Source organism: Protopterus annectens, chromosome 8.part0 (genome assembly GCF_019279795.1).
Source record: "Protopterus annectens isolate FY-2018-M chromosome 8.part0, PAN1.0, whole genome shotgun sequence".
Taxonomy (NCBI): Eukaryota; Metazoa; Chordata; order Ceratodontiformes; family Protopteridae; genus Protopterus; species Protopterus annectens.
In genome coordinates, this window is record NC_056741.1 from 1,190,784,220 (window position 1) to 1,190,805,867 (window position 21,648).

A 21,648-nucleotide genomic window follows, 5' to 3' on the forward strand; every position below is an offset into this window, starting at 1 on the left:
AGTCACTGTGGTCAGTGGTCCTTCTGTTGTTACTGTTGGACTCTTGGTTAGCTTGTTTGGTTTGAAGTCATTTATGTACCCTGGGACATGGAAGGTCTGGAATCCAGTAGTAAGGTAGTAGAATTTCTACACAAAATCAACCAGCAGTTGGTGGAGCATACGGCTTAAATTAAAGTTTTAATGGAAAAACAGCACGATGAAGAGGGCAGCAGCATTTTTGGAAGTCTGAACTATCCACTTACCCAACCCATGCAAGTTAATCAGACTCAATTATCTGTACCATCAAGTGTGGTGGGGGACAGTGAATCTAATTCTGTCAATGTCAATTCTGGCAGTGTTGGAAATTCTATAGCAACGAATGGTGAGCAATAGAAGTTGAATAATTTTAATTTTCATACTGAAAACAATCATATCTCTACACCTGTGAATGTGCCCAATCAATCCTTGACTGACAGAATTAAAATCTTTGACAAAAAGGTGTTCAGCTTCAAGAAATTGCAGCTTGAAAACAGTTATCTTGAAAGAAATATTGAACTGGGTCAGGTGCCCTGACGTCTGCGCTTTTGGAAGTATCCCAATGGTGCAGAGGTGGATCAGGAAATGTTGAATGAGGTGCATACATTATTTGACTATGCAGGAGTAGAGCTAATGAAAATAATGATTAAACACAATGGTCATACAATTAAGTGGCTAGCTTCTGAATCGGAACAGCAAAATGAATATATTAAAAAAGGATTTGCTCTTTGAACATCAGTCTAACTACAATAACATGCTGGCTGGCATCGAACACAGTTGCAGTGATATTTTTCAGCGGAAAACTAATAAATTAAAAAGGGACTGTTATGAATATCTGAAAGGCAAGGCGTATCCTTTTTCAGCTGGTCAGCATGGCAACGAGGCAGGTTCAACCAATCAAAGAAGCAAATTGAATGAGGAAGTGACATCACCGAGCAGTTATCAGCAACGGCAGACAGATTCCCCTTTAGATGGTGGCCCCAGGAGATCCGAGAGACTGGAAAAGAAGGGGCAAGGCAGTTATTCAACAGGGAATGATGCCAGGAGATTTGTGGAGCAGAGTGTGAGACCGAAAGATTAAAAATATCAGCATCAGCGGCAGCAGCATTATCGGCCGAGGAGACATTAATGGGCTCCCTGGGTGAAGTAAGTCTGCATTTAGAGGCTGAGCTTGCTAAAAGTTTTGACTATGGACATACTAATGAGCATATTGATGGTAGGGGTGAAAATGGACATATCAGTAAAAATGAACAGGGACGTTGTGTGTGTTAATAGTGGACATGTATGCAGTAATGAACAAGTGGATAGTAATGATGTCTGTAATGAAAATGCACAAGTTGAATTTGATGTTTTGTTTGATGTTTTATTAAACATGAAATACAAAGACAGTAGGAGTAACCCTGATATTATAACTAATACGCTGGGTGATTATAAGTTATATAATTACTCTAAAAGGGCTTTGGTTGTCATGCATGCAGATTTGTTATCTAAAGGCTTCACCTTTGTGCCAGGTAGATGTGGGGGTTTGTCTGACATCTTAATTGACTTAAAGCTGTTCACACTGAAGATGTTTAAAAATGTGGTTTAAAAGTGGAACCATGGAAACATATGGGCCAGGTTTAAAAAGGCCTAGTAGTTTTAACCCCCCCCCCCTGCCAATAATATAGTAGCTGTTTATGAAAGAGCATGTGAAATTGATATCAGGGAAGGATTTAAGAGCAAACAGAGCTACTGCAAAAGCAATCTATCCATGGAGGAAAGAGATGTGTTAGCTGAAATTGCCCAAGATAGGGATATACATATAATGAAACCTGATAAGGGAAATGGGGCAGTTATAATGGATAAAAATGATTACTTTGACAATATGGCAGTGCTTTTGATGGATGATACTTACAGTGACAGTAACTGTAATGAGATTCACAAAGCTTATAAAAAATTGGACTTGTTGGATGACATGTTATATCAGGGGCAGATTAATGAGAATGAACACAGGTATTTGAAAAATGAATATCCCATGGTTTCCAATATATTTGGAATACTGAAAATACACAAGGGATTAGAAAATGTAAATTTGGGCCTCTAGTAAATGGGAAACGTGCTAAGACTTGCTTCATTAGCAAATATCTTGATTATCATTTACAAAAAGGGCTGGTCATGTTTTCCTATATTATCAAAGATTCATGGCACTTTTTAAAAAAGTTGAGAGAGACAATTATTACTGAAGACACAATTTTGGTTACTGTGGACATATGTAATTTATTTTCCACGATACGCCATGTAGTTGAGTTGGAACAACAGTTAAATAAAACAGTTATTTGACCAAGACCAAATTAATGTGTTTACTATGTTAATGGAGGCCGTGTTGAACAACAATTTTTTGCATTTTGAGGGACAGTTCTATAAACGGCTAACCGGTGTGGCTATGGGGGGCTACATGCCCCCCATATATGCCAACTACGTTATGTCATACTGGGAACAGGAATATATATTCCCTGGTATATTTGTGGCCCAAATTAAGCATTACATGAGATTCCTGGATGACATTTTTATCATTTGGGAAGGGCCAAAGGATGTGTTGGGAAAATTTCTTGTATACATCAACCAGACAGTGGAATTTTTAAAATTCACCTATGAATACAGATATCCTATTTAGATGTGAAGTTAAGGATTGACAGAAGGAACAAGTATTTGGTGTCAGGGATACATAGAAAAGCTACCTTCTCAAATTCTTATTTGGAATACCATAGCTGGCACCCTTACCACCAAAAAAAGGTCCACAGTAAAAGGGCAGTTGGTAAGGGCAGCCAGGATGGTCAGTGATGAGTTGGAGTTTCTTAGTGAAACTGATTATATAATAGGGTTATTCACAAAGAAAGTTTACCCTGAACCCTTGCGTAATTTGGTTAAAGAAAAGATTATAAGAAAAAGGAATGAAGGTTTTTATAGACCCATTTAAACAGGAACTGCAGCAACAATAATGAATAAGAATGTGCAAAGGTATAGGAGACTGAATAATGATGGAAAGGGGATGCAGAGTAGTTTGATGTTCATTACTGCATTTAATCAGGATGTGCAATGGGTTACCCAGGTCATTACTGAATAATGATGGAAAGGAGCTGAAGAGTAGTTTGATGTTCATTACTGCATTTAATCAGGATGTGCAATGGGTTACCCAGGTCATTACTGAATAATGATGGAAAGGGGCTGGAGAGTAGTTTGATGTTCATTACTGCATTTAATCAGGATGTGCAATGGGTTACCCAGGTCATTACTGAATAATGATGGAAAGGGGCTAGAGAGTAGTTTGATGTTCATTACTGCATTTAATCAGGATGTGCAATGGGTTACCCAGGTCATTCAAAAAACTGGGGGCTGTTGTAGTTGGATAGAGATGTTGAACACAAACTGCAAAGAGCCCTGAAATTTGTCTTTAGGAAGGATAGATCCTTTAAAGACATTTTGGAAATGTATAGCCAGATGGAACCCCATGGCACCAATAGAACAAGAGGTAATTGTAAATGTGGAAGATGAGCAATATGTAAATACATAATGGAAACTGGGAGTAGGTTATGTATTAATGGAATTGGGGTGCAATTTTATGAGCATTTTAATTGTTTAAGTCAAAATGTGGTCTATATGGCTAAATGTGAGCACTGCCTGGCATTCTGCATAGGAAAGACTAGTAGGCATTTCAAAGATAGGGTGTACAAGAATTTATTAGATATTAGAAAAGGAAAACCTACTAATGCCTTGGCTAGACATTTCTGCACATCAGGGACATGTTTTTTGTTTTTTTTGTTTTGCAAGAATTGGTTAAGGATGTGCAAGGCAAGGTTTTAGACGTGCATCTTGACATTTGTGAATTACAGTGGCAATTGCATCTGGATGCAAGTAATTTCCCAGGAATAAATGATGATGTGAGTATTTCTGCTTTGTTGAAATTAAAATACATTTTAGGGTAGTTACCCAAGTTAATTTAGGGGCTTGTGGTACACATTGTAATGTATATAATTTTGTATTATATTTTTACTGTGTCTTTAAATGGCTTTATAGTGATGTCACTAATAAATGTGTAATTAAGATTAAATAGAAGGGTGTGGGTATTTGATGGTTGGGATTTTTGCATTATGTTGTTCTGAGGAAGTCCTAATAGTGTTTGGATGAAAGCGCTAAACCTGTTGGCAACGACTGTTGTTGGTTGACAATAAAAGCTTGGAATTCATACTCGCTGTAGCCAGTGGTGGTTCTGTTGTGAAAATGGTAAATATACCATTCTGCACTGTACGGTGATCTCCATTTAAATGGTTTGAAGTTTCAAAACTTCAGTCTAATGGTCTCAACCATAAGACATTTGATGGTTTGAAAGTTTTAAATATGGAAGTAGACCCATATAATATCTATGCCTCTCTCTCTCTCTCTCTATATATATATATATATATATATATATATATATATATATGTATGTATGTATGCACCTGCACACATGCACAGATATATAGATATATATATATATATATATATATATATATATATATATATATATATAGAGAGAGAGAGAGAGAGCGATATCTATAGTCTCTAACTGCCTGAAAATGAATATGATTAAGAAGTAACCAGTTCACACAAGGAGGAGATTTTAGTTAGCATGCTGGTGGTGAAATCCCCCAACAGTAAAAAGTTTATTTTAGTGTAAAAAAAATAAAAATGTCTTCAGACATTTTATTTGAAATGGTAGGTTGTTGGGAGAAGATAGTCCAAAGAGGGAGCTGTGAATGTTTTTCATTTATAGTGTCAGTCGTAATCCAAAATGGTCCACATTCATCCATTGCTGGCAATGTGCCCAATAGGGTATAAGGGAAGTCTAATTCAGTGTTAAAACAGTTTTTTTTTATTACTGGTAAGTGGCTAATAGTCAAGCACCCTTAATATGGAAATGAACCAGCTGTTTACTTTCATAAAAACTGAAGATATGTGGAATTATGAGACAAATTTATTTTTAAGCAAAGGTTTCTTCTGCAGTCATGTCAAGCTGAGTGCTGACTAGAGATGGATGTTTGACAGTAAACATTACTGTGACAGAAGGAACAATGCTGCATTCTAATGAAACTGCATTGACAGTGGTCACTTACAAATAGAATGAACATCATTTTATATATGATCACAAGCTGAACAACTAATACTACATCTGACAGATACAAAACAGCAGTACTTTATCTAATCAGAATAAGGAGTTTGCAACTCTTCCTGTACGAGATTATAGGATAGAGATGATAGGGTACTGTTTAAATTAAGTAAGGACAAAAGACTTAAGAATGATTTCTGCTGAATTACAGGCATTCCAGTGCTCTTCCTTTACTAGTTTTTATGCAAGAAAAACTTGGGAATCTCTGCATGTTTCTAATCTAAATTATACCACTAACACACTGCAGCAACACAGACTTCACAAGTACCAAAGGACAAATACTACACTGGCAAGCACTACAGCTGCCATCTACCAAACAGACCAAGATGAACAAGCAGTGGTTGTACATGTGGAGTTGCAAATGCAAATGACTCAGTGTCTGCCCACTACTACTGTCTGAGCTAGTTACATTAGGTATGCAAAACTCACCAATAAATTAGTTCAAAAACTGCATTTCAAAGATACAGTGAGGTATTTTTCCATGATGTTCTTCAAAATTTCTGTACATCCATAACAGGAAATATTTGACCTGCAGACCCTTTAATAAGTCCATTAACATTTATTTGCCCAACATTTCTGGCTCTTTGGTACACTGATAATCTTGCAATCTAGTATCCTGGCCTCTCTCCATCATCTACTGCTGACAAACGTAGGTTCCACATTCATATGTCCACACTTGGCCTACTTCAGAGGAACACACAGCTACCTCTGCAGTAACTACGACAGTGTTTTTTTTTTTTAGAACAATACAATGGACTAAAGTTGTTTTCATTAGTCACAGGGCCCTTTAGTAGACCTATTTGTGAAGGCTGCCAGCCTAGCTAGATAGAATTTTGTAAATAATTATATGTCCTTGTAAATATTAATATGATCCACAGGCATGTGTAACAAATGTAAGAAAACTGTTTTACATTCTGAGCTTCAAAAATGTTACCACGTTGCATCCTGCTGGAAGAAAGCTGATAAGCAAAGGATTTTATGACTGTTTGATCTAAAGCTCGGAGACAGGATGTCTGGGCTAGGAAAGACTTTCTATTATTCTGAGACAGAGATTACTAGATTTTACATGTAAAGTGAGTTTTATTGCAGTGACTTCCTGGCAGGAGCAGATTACAAAAAGAAATGTTAACATTTTGAGTTCTGTGAGCCTGGGAAACTTTAGAAGTGTCAAAAATGATATAATCTGAAATGACTCAGCAGTAATGTGTATTATCAATTTAAGACTTTCTCAGAAAGAAATATTTAGCGTTTTGTATTTTGTTCTGAACCTGAACACATCAGCTCACCAGCACTTTGCCTTTACTCTGTAAGTACTATTTAGAACAGTGATTTCTCTTAGAGATAGGTAGAAAAATAGCCAGATTAGTCTAGTTGTTTTCTATACTTATGTGGGACTATCCTACAATATTATTTTAAAGTATTTCCTGTGATTTCTGAATTCTCTAATGTCATTGTGTTGAGTTAATAAGTATTGTATTGTGTTTTTATTATTTATTATTAAATATATTTAATCCTTTTAATTGTGGTTGTTTTGTGTAGAAATAATTTAAGCTCCTAGAGTATTTGCATGTATTTGGTGATACTGTGCAAGCCACTCCAATAGCCTTAGCCCTGGGTTACACTTGCTAGTTGGATAACAGTAATAGCATCCAGTGGAACTGGTCACCATTTGGGAAAGGTCTTATAGTAGCTGATAAGTAGTGGTTGGTGGCAGTGATTTCTACCTTATAGTCTGGGCAGGAGGGGGCATAGCTGGAGAACCTGTGCCAGCCTTCCCCAGGAGTGTGTGTTTCTTTATAATTCATATCTCAAAGTGTGTGTATGTGTGTGTGTGTGTGTCAGCTACTTGGGCAGGGACATGAAGCACTGGTTGGACAGAGAGGGTGGTGAAGGTTTTGCCTTGACCACTTGGCTGAGATCTGAACCCTATTGCTGTGCCAATGGGAAGTCTTACTGGGGATCTGGAGAGAAAGGGAGAAACCAGCCCCAGACTGATTTCTATGTGCACTTAAGGGAAATTGCACTTTACTGTGTGTGTACGTGTTATCCTTCCCAATGTGGATGCCCCACACTGGTACTAGTGGTGAGGACTGAGGCTCCTTGAGTACTGGGCCAGTGCACAAGCGTCACACTATTCAGCAAATGCAAAAAATGCAAATATCTTTGGAACTTGTTTGAACTCACAATTTACTTCAATCACCAGGCAGAAAAAAAATAATAAATAACCTAAATATTATGCTCATACAATGTTATCCATCTATTCACCCACAACCCCTTTTTTCCATATGAGATTGGGATGTTACATCAGCAGTGATATCTGTCTAAAACCAATATTCATATGGCTGGTTGGCTAGCTCTGCCACAGTTGTTGTTTCATGAGATCAACATCTCAAGGCATTGTGTTTGGGGGATATCTAGCAAGGGGTTTGTCCAGAGTACATGGACTGAGCAACAGATAGAAGAGGTTGGCAGGTATGGACAAGATGGAGAGCTGCTGGAGGTTGTGTGGAGGTGAAGGGTATAGCAAAAAGAAAAAGAAAAGGGATGATTTGTGAAAACAGTGCTTAATCCACTTCTTTTAACTTCACCATCAACCAGCAGAACAGATCCATAACTAGTGCACCCACTGCCCTGGGAAGTTCCTAAGACTCAAAGTAGAGGAGCAAAAACAAAATGCCTTTCTGTGCTGTAATTGTAACAGCTGCTTGCTATAAATGTAACAAGCACCTTGCCACAGTTGCTAGCACATACTGACCTTCCACTCCAAATGCATTCAAGCCCCAGTGGACTTTGCCATTCTCCAATCCTAGCATCTTGCACCCTGGACAGCTGCTTCATCTGCCCTGGCCTAGTCATGGTAATGGAATAAAATGCACACACTTCATTGATTAAACTGTGCAGATTCATACCATTATCTTGTTGATTCACAAGTGTTTTACAGTCGCTTTTGTAACAAGTGTGGTACATACAGTAGAGAAACCTGCTTTGCCAAATGACATATTCATTTTTAAGCTTCTCACAATGAATCACCATCCCTCACCAGCCACACCCCCTTATCTTGCAGATTCTTAGTATCTCCTCAAATCTACTACAGCTTCTGAATAGAATGTTTCTTCCCAGGCTACTTTGTCTGGTACCAGGGGCTTTCATCCCTTTGCACTAAACTTTTGAAATAATTGTCTGCCTCCTTATTTCTTCATTCTCCTTTTCATCAGTTGTTCTTGCATTGAAAAGTTTCTAATACAACAATTTAAATGCACTTGCAGAAGCAGGATAATCTAAGCACTGTAACTGTTTTGTCTTGCGTTTAAAATGCATAGTTGAACGTCACGCTGCATTCAACATCCTTTTTGATTGATTCTCCTTATTTCTGCTACATGAAATGAGGTTAGAACGATTACCAGTTTTAAAATGTTGCCTCTGAACCTCAGGTGACGCAACTTCATTACATGTGACTGTGGTCTTTGCTGTAAAGCGCTGACTATTTGATTACTTTAACTAGGTCAGTGCTGAAAACAGCCATGTGGTCTAGTCCGCTCACTCACAACTTTCAAACTTCAATCTTCAAAATGTGGAACAATATCTCTCAATCTGAACAAATGGACAAAATGCAGAATACTTAACTTCAAGTAGGAAGTTCACTGCACGATTAATAACCGTTTTATAGAGAAAACAAATTGGTACGAATTATTTAACATGAACATTTGTTAAAACTATTTTAGTAATGAATGTTTGACAAACCTGTTCGGTGTAGGAATGGAACATGAAATTTAAGACTCAAATGAGGTATGTTCCCCAAAACAGTTGAGAGTTATGCTCTTGTCTTTTCAAAAATGAAAAAGAAAAAAAAAATAGTCTACACACAGCTGACTCTGGAATACAGAAAAAGTTACAAATGTTTTTTTTTGTCCTGTTCAGCATTTCATTACAGTGTTCAAGGAAAGGAAGGAAGGCGTGAGATACGCAGCAAGGAGCATTGACAGTGACCGCCTACAATCACCATGCTGCTGTGTGACAGGAACTTATGCTGATAAAGCCATTAGGACGGGCTACAACACATGCAGATGGACAGGTGAACATAAGAAACATTTATTCAGTGGATACAATGCGACTCTTCCAAAACAATTCAACTGCAACTTAAAAATGTTCCTTAAATTTCAATCAGTGTTATATCATCAGTTTTATTTAATTCAATGAAACAACAAATGCTTGCAAAATTACTAAGCAATCTTCCTTTTTCCATGAAAGTTACTTCCAGCATCAGCCAGTATTCTGCCACAGCAGTTCTTCGTCTGCACATACTCGCTCACTTTTGTTTCGTTCTTTCCCCCACTGTCATTATCAGTCTCTCTCATTCATCTGACTAGCTTACTATACTTTGCCACCAGGTACCTACTTACAGTTTACTGTGATGACCAGGTCTCTTTTAAGATTGATTTCGTCTGGTGAATCAAAATCCAAAGCTTCGCAACGGTAGGTGCCACTATCCTTTCTTCTGATGCTTTTAAAAACGTAGATGCCATTGCTAGAAAAGGGAATTTCTTTTTCCTCACCATGCTGTAAAATTAAACAAACAAAAAAAAAACTGTAGTGAAGTGATTTTTTTTTCATTCGGTAAAATTTCACTATTAGCTAAGGAGGAGTGCACAACTGTGCCCGATCATCAGTATCTACCTTGCTGTCTGCTAGCTCTGTGCAGAATGGAAAAATCTCTGACTGAAACTTAGCCTGGGATTCATTTGGTGACAAGGGCTGCAGGAGAGGGAGCAACAGTGATAGACATGGTTCACAGAGACAGAGAGGATCTTCTGTCCACTCCATGGCTGATACCAGATATTGAATGGGCACACTGCCTGCAGCACATGGGCCAGGGGTATGTTTCTGTTCTGCCAAGGTATAATACAGTAGACGTTTGGCACATGTGTGGAAGCATGCCAACATCAAGTGGAAGGTATACAAGGCTTTTACTTTTGTAAATGTATGCACTATCTGCAAAAGGAGGAATTAGGATATTGAAACAAGACCAAAAAGATACTACATAAAGGCTGGGCTGGATGACTCTCTCTCCCTGGTATCTGTGGATGCTGAAAAGTAGGTGGTGGAATGAACAGGTCTGAGAGAAGAAGATGGGCTTCATAGTACTCGAGGCTGGAAGACTAAATTGTAATAACTATAATAAAAGTAATTACATGCTTATAAGTTATAATTAATATCAGAATTTCTGTTGTATGAGCACCTCTTATAGAATACATCACAAATTTCTTTCTAAACAAAGTCCAGAAGCACAATAGCAAAAACAGCACCACAGCGATAGTTTAAAATTCTTTACTGAAAATATATCCAAAAGGTAAGCGCTTTCAGCTGCATAACATCAGCCTTCATCAGACAAACTTAAAATCACCATAGTGGTTTTTAAATACCATTCATTTGAATCATACTGATCATTATTAATTATTCAATTAAATCCTTTGCTTAAATAGCATTTAAAAAAACAAAGTGCAAATTTCCAAGTTTTACTCAAAAATAACATATGTACTTGAATATATATGTATAAACACTTGCATTGGACTAATCAATATTAATATACATAACTTATATTTAGTTGCAGAATATAATTATTATTATTACTTCCATATACATTATATAAATAACATAAATAGTTATGTACTTAAAATTACTGCAGATATATACTGCTAAAATAAATATATACCATTAATTTACCTATTTATACTCCTTAATTTTAAAATACTAAAAATAGAAATAGAATCATTCAATCCTGGAGCTTGTGTGGCATTAAGAAAAACTTGCCACCAGTATTCCTTGGATTCCAAAATTATCTTCCAAGGACCTTTCCTAGGTGATTGTAATAACTATAATAAAAGTAATTACATGCTTATAAGTTAGAATTAATATCAGAATTTTTGTTGTATGAGCACCTCTTATATAATACATCACAAATTTCTTTCTATCTGGCCCAGTGACACACAAGGGACCCAGGTTCAGGAATGGACTTGGGACCAGACACTGGGATAAGGTAGATCAGGTGACTGGATGAACTGGATGATAACCAATTCTCCAATCCCTGGAGTAGGTTGTGAGATTTATAACATCTGTATGACTTCTTTTAGAGACCGGGCACATCACAGGCTACCATATCTTGACAGTGGAGCAACAGATATCTAGTATCTGATGTAAGGTTGCATGTATACCAAGCAATGATGCCATTCTATGTCACTTCTCCATTAGGACTTTGACAGCCATCTGCATTATGATGGTTACCTCTTCCCATGAAACTCTCCAGGTACAAATCCTCACTTATGTTCCTTATGAACTGATTAACTGCATGTCTCAGTCCCCTGGGAAATGAGGAGGCCTGCTTATTTATTTTATTTTATTTATTTAAATTTGTTGGCCGGGAGTGTCCGACTGGACATGGGTCCATTTTCAGTGGAGGCCCGGGGAGAAAAGCGCCACAGTAAAATAAACACAGTAGTTACATAGGATTACAAAGCGATTAACAATTTAACATAGAAATTACTTACAACATATTTACAGATGAACATAGTACATCAGTATACAACTAGAATCTTTATCTGTGAAGTACATAACAGGCATTAACAAATGTAACAATGAGAAGTTCCTGCTGTATAATAAGTACTAGGCTTATGAGCATCTGAGCTTGCTATCATCAAGGTAGTTAGTGGAGGTGAAAGAAAGGTAGTAGTTGGATGGGGTGGATGATATTAGAGTGGGAGTTGCAAGGGCATAGCCAGCATGTTTTTAGGTGCGTTTTTAATAAAGTTTTGAAGTTGGTGCATGATGGTACGGAGGTAATTGTGGGTGGGAGTGAGTTCCATAATTTGGCTATGGCGCAAGAGAATAGTGCTTCACCAGCAGAGTTATTGGCTTTAGTGATCTGCAAGTGATTTTTGTTGCTGGATCTTAGTGGTCTGGTGGTGCAATAGGGTTGGAGTAGATTCTGGAGGGATGGGACATTTAGTGGATGGTTTATTAGTTTGTGGGCAAGTGAAAGTTGATACCACTGAAGGAGGTGAGGGAGTTCAAGCCAGCCCAGTTCAGCAAGTGAGAGACAGTGGTGACTACGGAAGGATGCCCCTGTGGCGAATTTGACGATTTTGTTGTAGCAGGTCTCTAGCTTGTTTAGATCACATTGCCTTAAGTTGGTATATACTGGAGAGGCATAAAGTAGGGTGGAGATACGGTGGGAATTTGCTATTGAAATCTTTGCTGCTTTGGTGAGAAATTGTTTATTTCTGTATAATGCTCCTAGTTTTTTGTGGACTTTTTTTATGGTCATGGATATGTGAATGTCAAATTTTAGTTTATTGTCTATTTCCACTCCTAGCAATTTGGTGTGTTCAGTTGGGTATATAGTGCTGTTGTCTTTTGCTGTGATGTTAAAGTGAGAGTTGTTTTGAGTATGTTTGGTGGGTTGGAAGATGAGTAGTTTAGTTTTGTTTGGGTTGAGTATTAATTGGGCATCGGATAACCATGTTTCAACAGAGGAAAAGGCTTCCTGTGTGACTTTTTGCAGTTTGGGTAGGGACTGGGCTGAGCAGATGATGGTTGAGTCATCTGCGTATTGGATGAGTGTGCCATGTTTGGTGGCAGAGGCTAGATTATTGGTGTAAACAGAGAAAAGTAGGGGTCCAAGGATGGATCCTTGGGGAACCCCTATGGAGACAGGTAGTTGGGGAGATATGTCATTCTGCCATACAACGGATTGTTGGCGGTCAGACAGGTAACTCTGAAACCAGTTGGTGACTTGATTGTGAGAAGGATAGGTTATTGAGGACAGAGATAAGTTGTTTGTGTGGGACCATGTCAAATGCTTTAGATAGGTCTAGGAAAGTAGCAGAGGAGAGATGGCCATTGTTTTTATGCTGAAGGATAGTGTTAGTAAAGGAGAGTAAGGCAGTGGTGGTGCTATGGTTTGGTCGGAAACCATGCTGAGTACTGGAAAGGAGGTTGTTAGTAAGGAGGTAGTGTGAGACCTGAGTGTATGCATCTCTCTAGTATTTTGGAGAGTGGAGAGAGAATAGCTATGGGGCAGTAATTGGTTAGTTTTGCAGAGGGTCCGCCTTTGTGGAGGGGAATTATATGTGAGACTTTCCACAATGTGGGAACGTAACTTTCTGACAGAGATCGGTTAATCAAGATGGATACTGGGTAGGCCAGAGCATCAGCTGCGATTTGTAGGTATTCACTTGGGAGGTTGTCTGCTGCTAATTTGGTGGGTTTAAGTTTAGTTAAGAGTTTTTTTATGTTGGAGGTAGGTACAGGAGAAAATGAGAAGGCAGTGGGGAGATTACTAGTTGAATGTGTGGGTTGGAGGGGAGGGGGGTTGTGTTGTTTAGCTAGTGATAGTATGGTTTGGGTGAAGTGTGTGTTGAATGAGGTAGCAATATTTTCTGAGGAGTGAGGGATGTTAGTAGGAGGGGTACTGACTTTACCTGGGTGGAAGATGGAGTTTATGGAGGACCAGAATTGTTTGGGGCTGTGTTGTGAGGAGTCTAGGGCAGACTGGTAGTATTGGAATTTGTCCCGTTTTATTAGCTTTTTGACTCTATTGCGTAGTTCTAGAAATGTTTGTCTAGCTGCGGGGGTTTTGGTTTTGCGCCAGTGCTACCAGGCTTTATCCCTGTTTTTCATTTCTGACTTAGTGGTTTTCTGTAGCCATGGGGAGGGTTGTGCTTTGGTTCTGGAAAATCTTATGGGGGCATGGTAATTAAGGATGTTCAGGAAGGTAGTATTAAAAAATTCAACTGCGTCATATAGATTGAGGTACTTTAGAGCATGCCAGTTACATTCTTTGAGGGATGAGATGAATGTGAGTGGGTTAAAGTTTATTTTTTACGTATTTGACGATAGATGACAGGTTTAGCTTGGTACAGGTATTTTTTGAGTAGGAATGTTGGGGAGTGATCACTGAGGCTATCTGATAAGCAGCCTGTTATATATGACTGGGGGTTCTCACTGACTAGTATCCAATCCAGGGTAGTGTGCTTGCTGGAGTTTTTATTTATCCTTGTTGGTGACTGGACTAGTTGGGTGAAGCCATGAAGGTGTACATGATGGGTTGGATTGTTGCCAGAACAGGATTGCCAGTCAATATTGAAATCACCTAAGATGATAGTTTCTTGGGGAGATGGTGGGTAGACCAGCTGAGGAGGTTTTCTAGTGGAGGGATGTTTTGGCCAGGTGGGAAGTAGCATCCAATTATGTTGATGGTTTTGTTTTGGTTAATTTTGAGGTTGGTATATATTATTTCTTCATTGCCTATTTGTGGAGCTGATGATTTTAAGATCTGGATGTTTAGATGCTGTTTAAATATTATAGCTACACCACCTCCTTTTGTTTAGCCGGTCTACTCTTAGTATGCCGTAACCTGTAGGGAGTATTTGCTCACTGGTAATGTGAGGTTTTAGCCAGGTTTCTGTCAGGATGACAATATCTGGGGAGTATAAGTCAATGGTGGCATGGAGTTCATGGACTTTGTTGGATATACTTCTAATATTTAGGCTTAGTAGAAGAAAGTCACTTGGCTTTCTATTGGCTGTAATATGGGAGAAGTTGTGGTTTCTAGTCTGATTATGAGGATTGGGGTTGGAGATGGTAGGGCCAGGGTTGGGGTGGATGTCTCCACTTAGAGCTGGTTTTGATATGCATGAGATTATTAGTTTTCTCAGTTTTTGAATGTGTTTGTTTATAACGGAAACTTTATGATTGTGCTCTGTGGGTAATAGGTATGGTGGGAGGGTTACTATGTTAAGTTGTAGGGATGCTTTACGTTTCAGTAATATAGTTGGTAGAATATGTGGGGGGTGCATAGGGATGGTTCTTGAGCTGGTGGGAGGGGAGCTGAGTATGGGTGAGACATGGGTGGTGGTGTGAGTAGTAGTACAGTGGTAGTAGTTAAGTGGGGGAATGATGGAGCTTTGGTAGGATGTAAGATATGCAAGGAGAGTGCATGCAGTGAGCAAAGGAAAGGTATGCTTGTACATGTCAGTTGAGGAGGTGTGAAAGTAGAGGAAATATGGAGGAGGTAGTGTTGGGTTAGCGCTGTGGTTGGCTATTGGAAAGATGGGAGGGGTTTGAGAGCAATAAAGGTGGGACCACTGGGGGCGGGAAGGAATAGGGGGCAGGGTGGGGAGCGAAGCGGGTAGAGACCCTGTTAGGGTCTTGTATGAGGGTCTGGAAACAATCACAAAGCAACACAAGTATGTGTTAAGAAACAATCACAATTGACCAAGGACTGCTCTGAAACTGTAAGTCTTTTCTTAATTTCTCAGGTGGAAAAACAGGATAACCTTGTATCAGTAGACTACTGTGGTCATAGTTTAAATTAACAAACACACAGTATTGATCAGTTATGGATACTATTTGCTAACAGAAGGGAATAAGAGAAAGTGGAAGATGTGTGTGGTGGTGGTGGGGGGGCTGCTTACAGCCAAAGCACAGTGCTCTCCAGGGGAAAATGAAGATTGTCTCAAACAAGTAGACACATACTCAAAGTTAACTGTAGCTGTTTGCAGACAGTTCAGACCTGGACTGCGCTTCTCTTATAAGAATGTTAAAGGTGGTACCACAGTTGAATACTTAAGAGTGGTGTTAGGTCTAGAAAAGAAGAGTACAGAGAGGAGTAAGCACTTTTGAGATGGTAAATATATATTATAAAGATTATAAAAAACACACTGAGCAAATAGCTACCACATGCAGGACAATGTCCTGAACCACTACTTAGTATATGCAGATACTGAGCCAATTGGAAGAACATTAGAAAACAAAAACCCAGACAGTTATGCAGCCACAGATAAAAATATAGCGAGCAGCAATCTGTCATGGTTCTCTAATGAAATTAGAAATGTTAAACAAATGTTACACATGGGATCACCTAGACATGATCTATTGGCAGTGATCATGTAGGGAACAGAGGGTGCAGTAAAAAAAATCACATCTTTGTGGACTAAAGTCATAAAACATTGTTTTTTTTTTTTTTTTTAACTTGAAAACAAACAAAAATGCATTTCTAGCTCCAAAGAGGTGCCCTTTTCAGAGACTAGAAATTCATTAGACTGTATCAGGATACACTGTTTCAGCGGGTCTATATTAAATCACCGAATGCTTAAAAAAGTGAACGGTGTTTAATCAACCCTATGTAAATGAAAGCTTACAATGTCGAAGTGTCAGAACAGTGATTTCTTTCCAAGGGAAAAAAATCACTGTTCCAACAAAAAGAAATTAAAAATCAATTTTAAAAATTACATTCAGTGGGGGGCTTTACCCCCCCCCCACACCCTCTAAATATACCAACTCCGAGACCACACTACAGTGCTGAAAATGGCAAAGTACCGAAGCGGCCAAGCAAATTCTTTCCCAGGGAAAGAATTTGCTTAACAGCCACTTCAATATCTTGCGTTTTCAGCCTTTTAAGTTCAACCAGGGCACATTTGAAAGAATGCATCTTTTGTCTCCTAATATAGACCCATTTTGGCTTACTGTGTATGTGCACTTGCTTTCATACCTGTAGTTTGGAGAGCTGGAACTCTGGAACAGGATGGCCATCTGCTGTACACTTCATTGTAACTTTATCTCCCTCTTTGATTACCTTTGGCTGCATCAGTTCAAAGGTCACCTCTTCTGTGTAGTCTGTGGGGAAGAGAAATGAGTAAAGATGAGTGACACATGCTCATACCCCTGGTGTGCTCAGACAGATATTTCAGGGCAACAGAAGAGCATCTCTTTTTACATTCCCAACTTGCAGTTTATACAATACTCAAATGCGATCCTGCAGTCAAATCTTGCAATATAACTATCAAAACAACTATTTTTTCCCAGTGTTTGGTATTTATTGTTTGCTGTAGAGAAACAGGTGGGGTGGTACAGTGATGCACTGGTTATCATTGTCTCACAGTGTTTGATTCTACACTTTGGTTCCTGGGTTAAATACATTCTGCATAACATCTGTAGCTTCACACTGGATCCATGTGAATTTATAGTAGTGGTCCTGATTCACGAACACATCCCAAAGCCTTACAAGTAGGTCTGCTGTCAATGCTTGGATTGCCTCTATGTTACTGTGAAGAATAGATGAGCCTGACTAAGTGAGTTTGTCTCCTGAGTAGGACAAGTATTTCATCTAGAATTCTCTCCTGTCTTCTACTAATTGTTTGAAGGATAAGCACCTTCCCCCATCCGCAGTGGGATAAACTGAGTACTGAAAATGAATGGATGAATGAAAAACAGCATTTTTCCCAGGCTGCACACAATTTCTTGGTGGTGAGGAAGGAGTTAGTAGAAATCACTGATTCTAGAACTCTTCAGCAATGGTCCAGGCACAGTTGTAGTGTAACATCCCTGGCAAAATGGTACCAATTCTTTGTCAGTAGAAGCTAGGCAAGTGGCAAAACCAGCAAATGTTACCCATAACTTATCCAGAGGGACGGTTTTAAGTGCTGGTATAAAACATCTGCAGAAATTCATGTCAACCCCCAGCATGAAGGCAATTGGACTGTCTTAACCAAGGACAGATACCTAATTCAGACTGGTTACAAACTGATTATATCAGCAGTGCTACATAAACAATACTTTCTGCACTGCTTTGAAGCAAAAGAAAAGAAGTGTGGAAGCATCAATGACTTGTTCATGTACACAAATTCATACATACGTGCAGCTACACACACACACATATATATCACACACAAACCAGAGAGAGGACTGTAGGCAAATTATGGAGATGAACTGTGCCTGAATACTTACAGTGGATGTTGCGATGTACCATGGTTGAATTCAGAATAAGGATTTTCCTCTTGGGCGTTTCATATATAACACTGCAATGGAATGTGGAGTCATTGTCCTTCCTGAAAATTTTCATAAAAAGTGTGCTGGAAACAGTAAACAGCCCGGATGGTTCTCTCAGTGTATGAGGTGCCATGTACATATCTGAAAACAAAACCAGACAATTTTCATGAGCTTTCCCACACCAGACAATGTTATTGCCCCTACAGTTTGAGGGACAAAGCACAAAAAGTTGTCCCTACATTTTCTGATAATGTACAATGTAAGTGTACTACTTTGCAGCGTTCTACAGGTCTGTGACTTGGCTTTTAAAATGATATACAAACAAAGCTTTGCCAAAGCTGGGTGACTGATTTTTACTAATACCTATAGTGTTTTAGTAATCTGAATAGATGCTTTCAAGGTCTGCCATATAGAGGATATGTCCGTAGCATCACATGTCACTGGACAGCAAGTCTGCTCTGATCATTGTCTATATGCTGACTTTGTTTTCCGTACTGCATACATCTGTTGTAACTGCATGTTTCCTTCCCTATAATGCATGTAACATTTTATATTGTACATTCATAAATTATACATTTGATTGTGATGTTATATACTTGTTTTTATTGCCATAGTGGTTCATTGTCCTTACATTTGTACTTCAACTCCATGCCATCACTGTTATTTGGTCTATTCATATTGGGTTTAAAGTGCTTTCATTGTAGGTGTGATGCATCCACACATTTACTTGTAACGACTGTTGTGCAGACATCTGTTATTTTGTATCTATTTTTTGTATACATCTTTCCCCTGTGAGAACTGAGCAAACGATGTGCAGACTCTGACACTGCAGACCATCTCATGCTGTTTTTGTAACTAAGACTCAGTGTGGGACAAGCATATGAAATATACACTTACTCAGAAATTGTCCATTTAGATGATGTACTATATGGAGAAATCTGTCTTTCCCCCACACCCCACTAACCATAGAGTTAACTATTTTGTGTAAGGAGGAAAATAGGGTAAATGCCTCTGCTTGAGGTTGTGACGAGATTGTCTTAAAGCAAAACAGTAGGAAATACAAAGCAAAACAGTGTTACAGAACATTAGTTTAAATGTTTTTTCATGACAATTTCACAGAAATTACACCTGTACTCATTTCATTTTGCAATTGTACACAAGCCCATAAGATATATCTGAAATTATGAAATACCATAAATCTTGCTTTCTCCAAGGAACTGAAAGGCAAACCTGTAGGGAATGATCTATCCAGATAAGATCAAGTAAGACCCCCCCCCCCAAAAAAAAAGAATCCACTGAAGCCCCACTACATCACAAAATGCAATTAAGCAAACAAAATGTAACTAAACACACACACACACACACACACACACACACAAATATTTTTAGCACTAAGGAAAGATGGAGCATTCCCTACAACCCAGTGTGTGGAGGGCTGCATGTCCATCCTATGCTACTTACACAGGCTGACTCTGAAGTCACTCATCCACAGAGAAGGTGGAACACTCAGCCACACTACCAATCACTTACCTTCCTCCACAGCCATGTGACCTTAGACATAAATTAAGGGCATCCCTGTGCCAGATACATCAACATGTGTTGTCATCCTGATGAAACAAGATTTGATCAACTATCTAACTCATAAGTGTGGAAAATCAGTGAGCAAGATTTGAGAAAATGAGAACTGAAGTCCCAGGATATAATAAGATGGAAATATAAATAACATTCAATCATCTTACACTCAACAGGACAGACAACCAATAAACAAAACATGAAGGAATTTAACTGCAAAATTAAAACTGGGTATTCTAGTAGTAAAGTGGGATATACAATTTTCTGTTATGCACCAAACAATTATAAGTGGAATACAACCCATGCTTCTTTACAACTTAAGGCAGGGCAGGACCCTGTCCAGCACCTCAAGGTTTATCAACAAGACCCTGTCCAGCACCTCAAGGTTTATCAGTTATTGTGGTATTTGTCTGATGGTGTGTAGGTAAAAGCAAACTGTTTTAGACCATGTAATTACACAAATATTTAAGTTAAGATTTAAAATACTGATCTGAATCATTAACTGTAAGTTTAAAGTACTGGCTTCCTTTTGTTCATTCTACTAAAATGACATTCCTCTTTACTACCATCTAGTAAATTAATCAAGATTATATACCAGTAAGGCATCAGCTGTCTCCAGACCTTCCCTCATAGCTAACTTATTTAGATTAACTGCACCTTTTTAGTTTAAGAACTCAAAATCTGTGATTTGCTTACATTTTTGCTAAGAAGTTTGAATGGTTGTCTAATTATGTGTTAAGGTGACTTTCTCGGAGACATTTGCTCTTGCAACTGGTTCAGCAGTTCAGCAGATAAACAGTTACCCTTACTAAACTTCTCCAATCCTTGTTCAGTCAAAGAAAAGAAACAGGAAATAATGCAAAGACATCAGTCCCTTATGATGGAATATCGATACATGACATTAGTGTTTATCTGTGTGTAAAATCAAGGACTTCATAAATTATACATTTGATTGTGATGTTATATACTTCCTCACTAACTGGTTAATCGAGTAAGATTTATATATATGCGTCAAATAAAAAAATACAGACAAAGGTTAGTATAGAGACAAAATAAATAAGAAAATAAGAAAAGGAAGAGGAGAGAATAAACAGTGATGAAAAGGAGAGGGTTAAAAGAGTTGGGATTAAAAAGTAGAAAGAAAAACAGGATTAACAGCTGTAAACAGGGAAAAGGAAGGAGAGAAGACTACATAAAAAGATGAAGTAAAGGCAGAAAGAATCAAGTGAAGAAGAGATATCAAGCAAAAAAAAGAGTGTGAGCAGGAGTCTGGAAAAGAAGGGTTGGTGGTGTGTAAATAAAGGGAAAAGTGAGAAGAAAAGGAATAGCTGGAAAATTGAAGACTGAGTGATGGAGATAAAATGCATAGAGATACGACAGAGAGAGAAAGATGAGAAAACATAGAAATGAAACAGGGATGAATAGAAAGGAGAGAAAAAAGATATTTTACTTACTTGTTTAATTTTATTTATTTATTTGCTCATTTGTTATCCAAGTAATTGAACTGGTTTATCTTGCAGCCTTTTCAACCATGACCAAGCGTAAATGTAACATATACAGAAGTCAGTGGTGCCAGTCACTCAACATGTCTTTGGGGAAAAAAAGGAAAGAAACAGGAGTACCTGAACAGAAACAGCAGAGGTACAGGAAATAAACTGGGAGGTACTGAGCTACTGTAATAAAAGAAAGACAACAAGAGAAACTGCAAGGAGACTGGAAGAGAGGAAACCGACAAGATGGACAGCTGATGGTGGGAGAGAAACGATAGAGCACTGTACAGTAAGGTGAGCAACACAATTTTATTTCCCACCAGTGCGCTAGTGGTGTGTTTATGCACACAAGTACATATATAAAAAGCTGAGTGTTAGACTGACAGGAGTAAATATGGAGAATAGTTTGAGGAGTATGCTTACCATCATTACGTTCAGTGACTGTTTCCAGTTGAAGCCCATTTTTGTACCAAATGATCTGTTGTGTTGGATAGACATTTTTGACTGTGCAAGTTGCAATCTGTACAATGAAGAGAGAAACGACAAAATAAAACAATGAAACATCTG

At 38.4% G+C, this 21,648-nt stretch overlaps 1 protein-coding gene across 3 annotated transcripts in view; it reads right to left on the reverse strand.

Annotated features, from left to right (window-relative positions):
• Positions 1-21,648, reverse strand: part of BCAM (basal cell adhesion molecule (Lutheran blood group)) — a 500,114-nt gene that overhangs the window by 105,304 nt on the left and 373,162 nt on the right. For all 3 annotated transcript variants that reach the window (XM_044080674.1, XM_044080675.1, XM_044080676.1), the window contains 4 exons: positions 21,505-21,601; positions 17,978-18,160; positions 16,743-16,867; positions 9,598-9,754 (listed from right to left, as the gene is read on the reverse strand). In XM_044080674.1, coding sequence (XP_043936609.1) covers positions 9,598-9,754; positions 16,743-16,867; positions 17,978-18,160; positions 21,505-21,601 — 562 coding nt within the window. The remainder of the gene's footprint in view (positions 1-9,597; positions 9,755-16,742; positions 16,868-17,977; positions 18,161-21,504; positions 21,602-21,648) is intronic.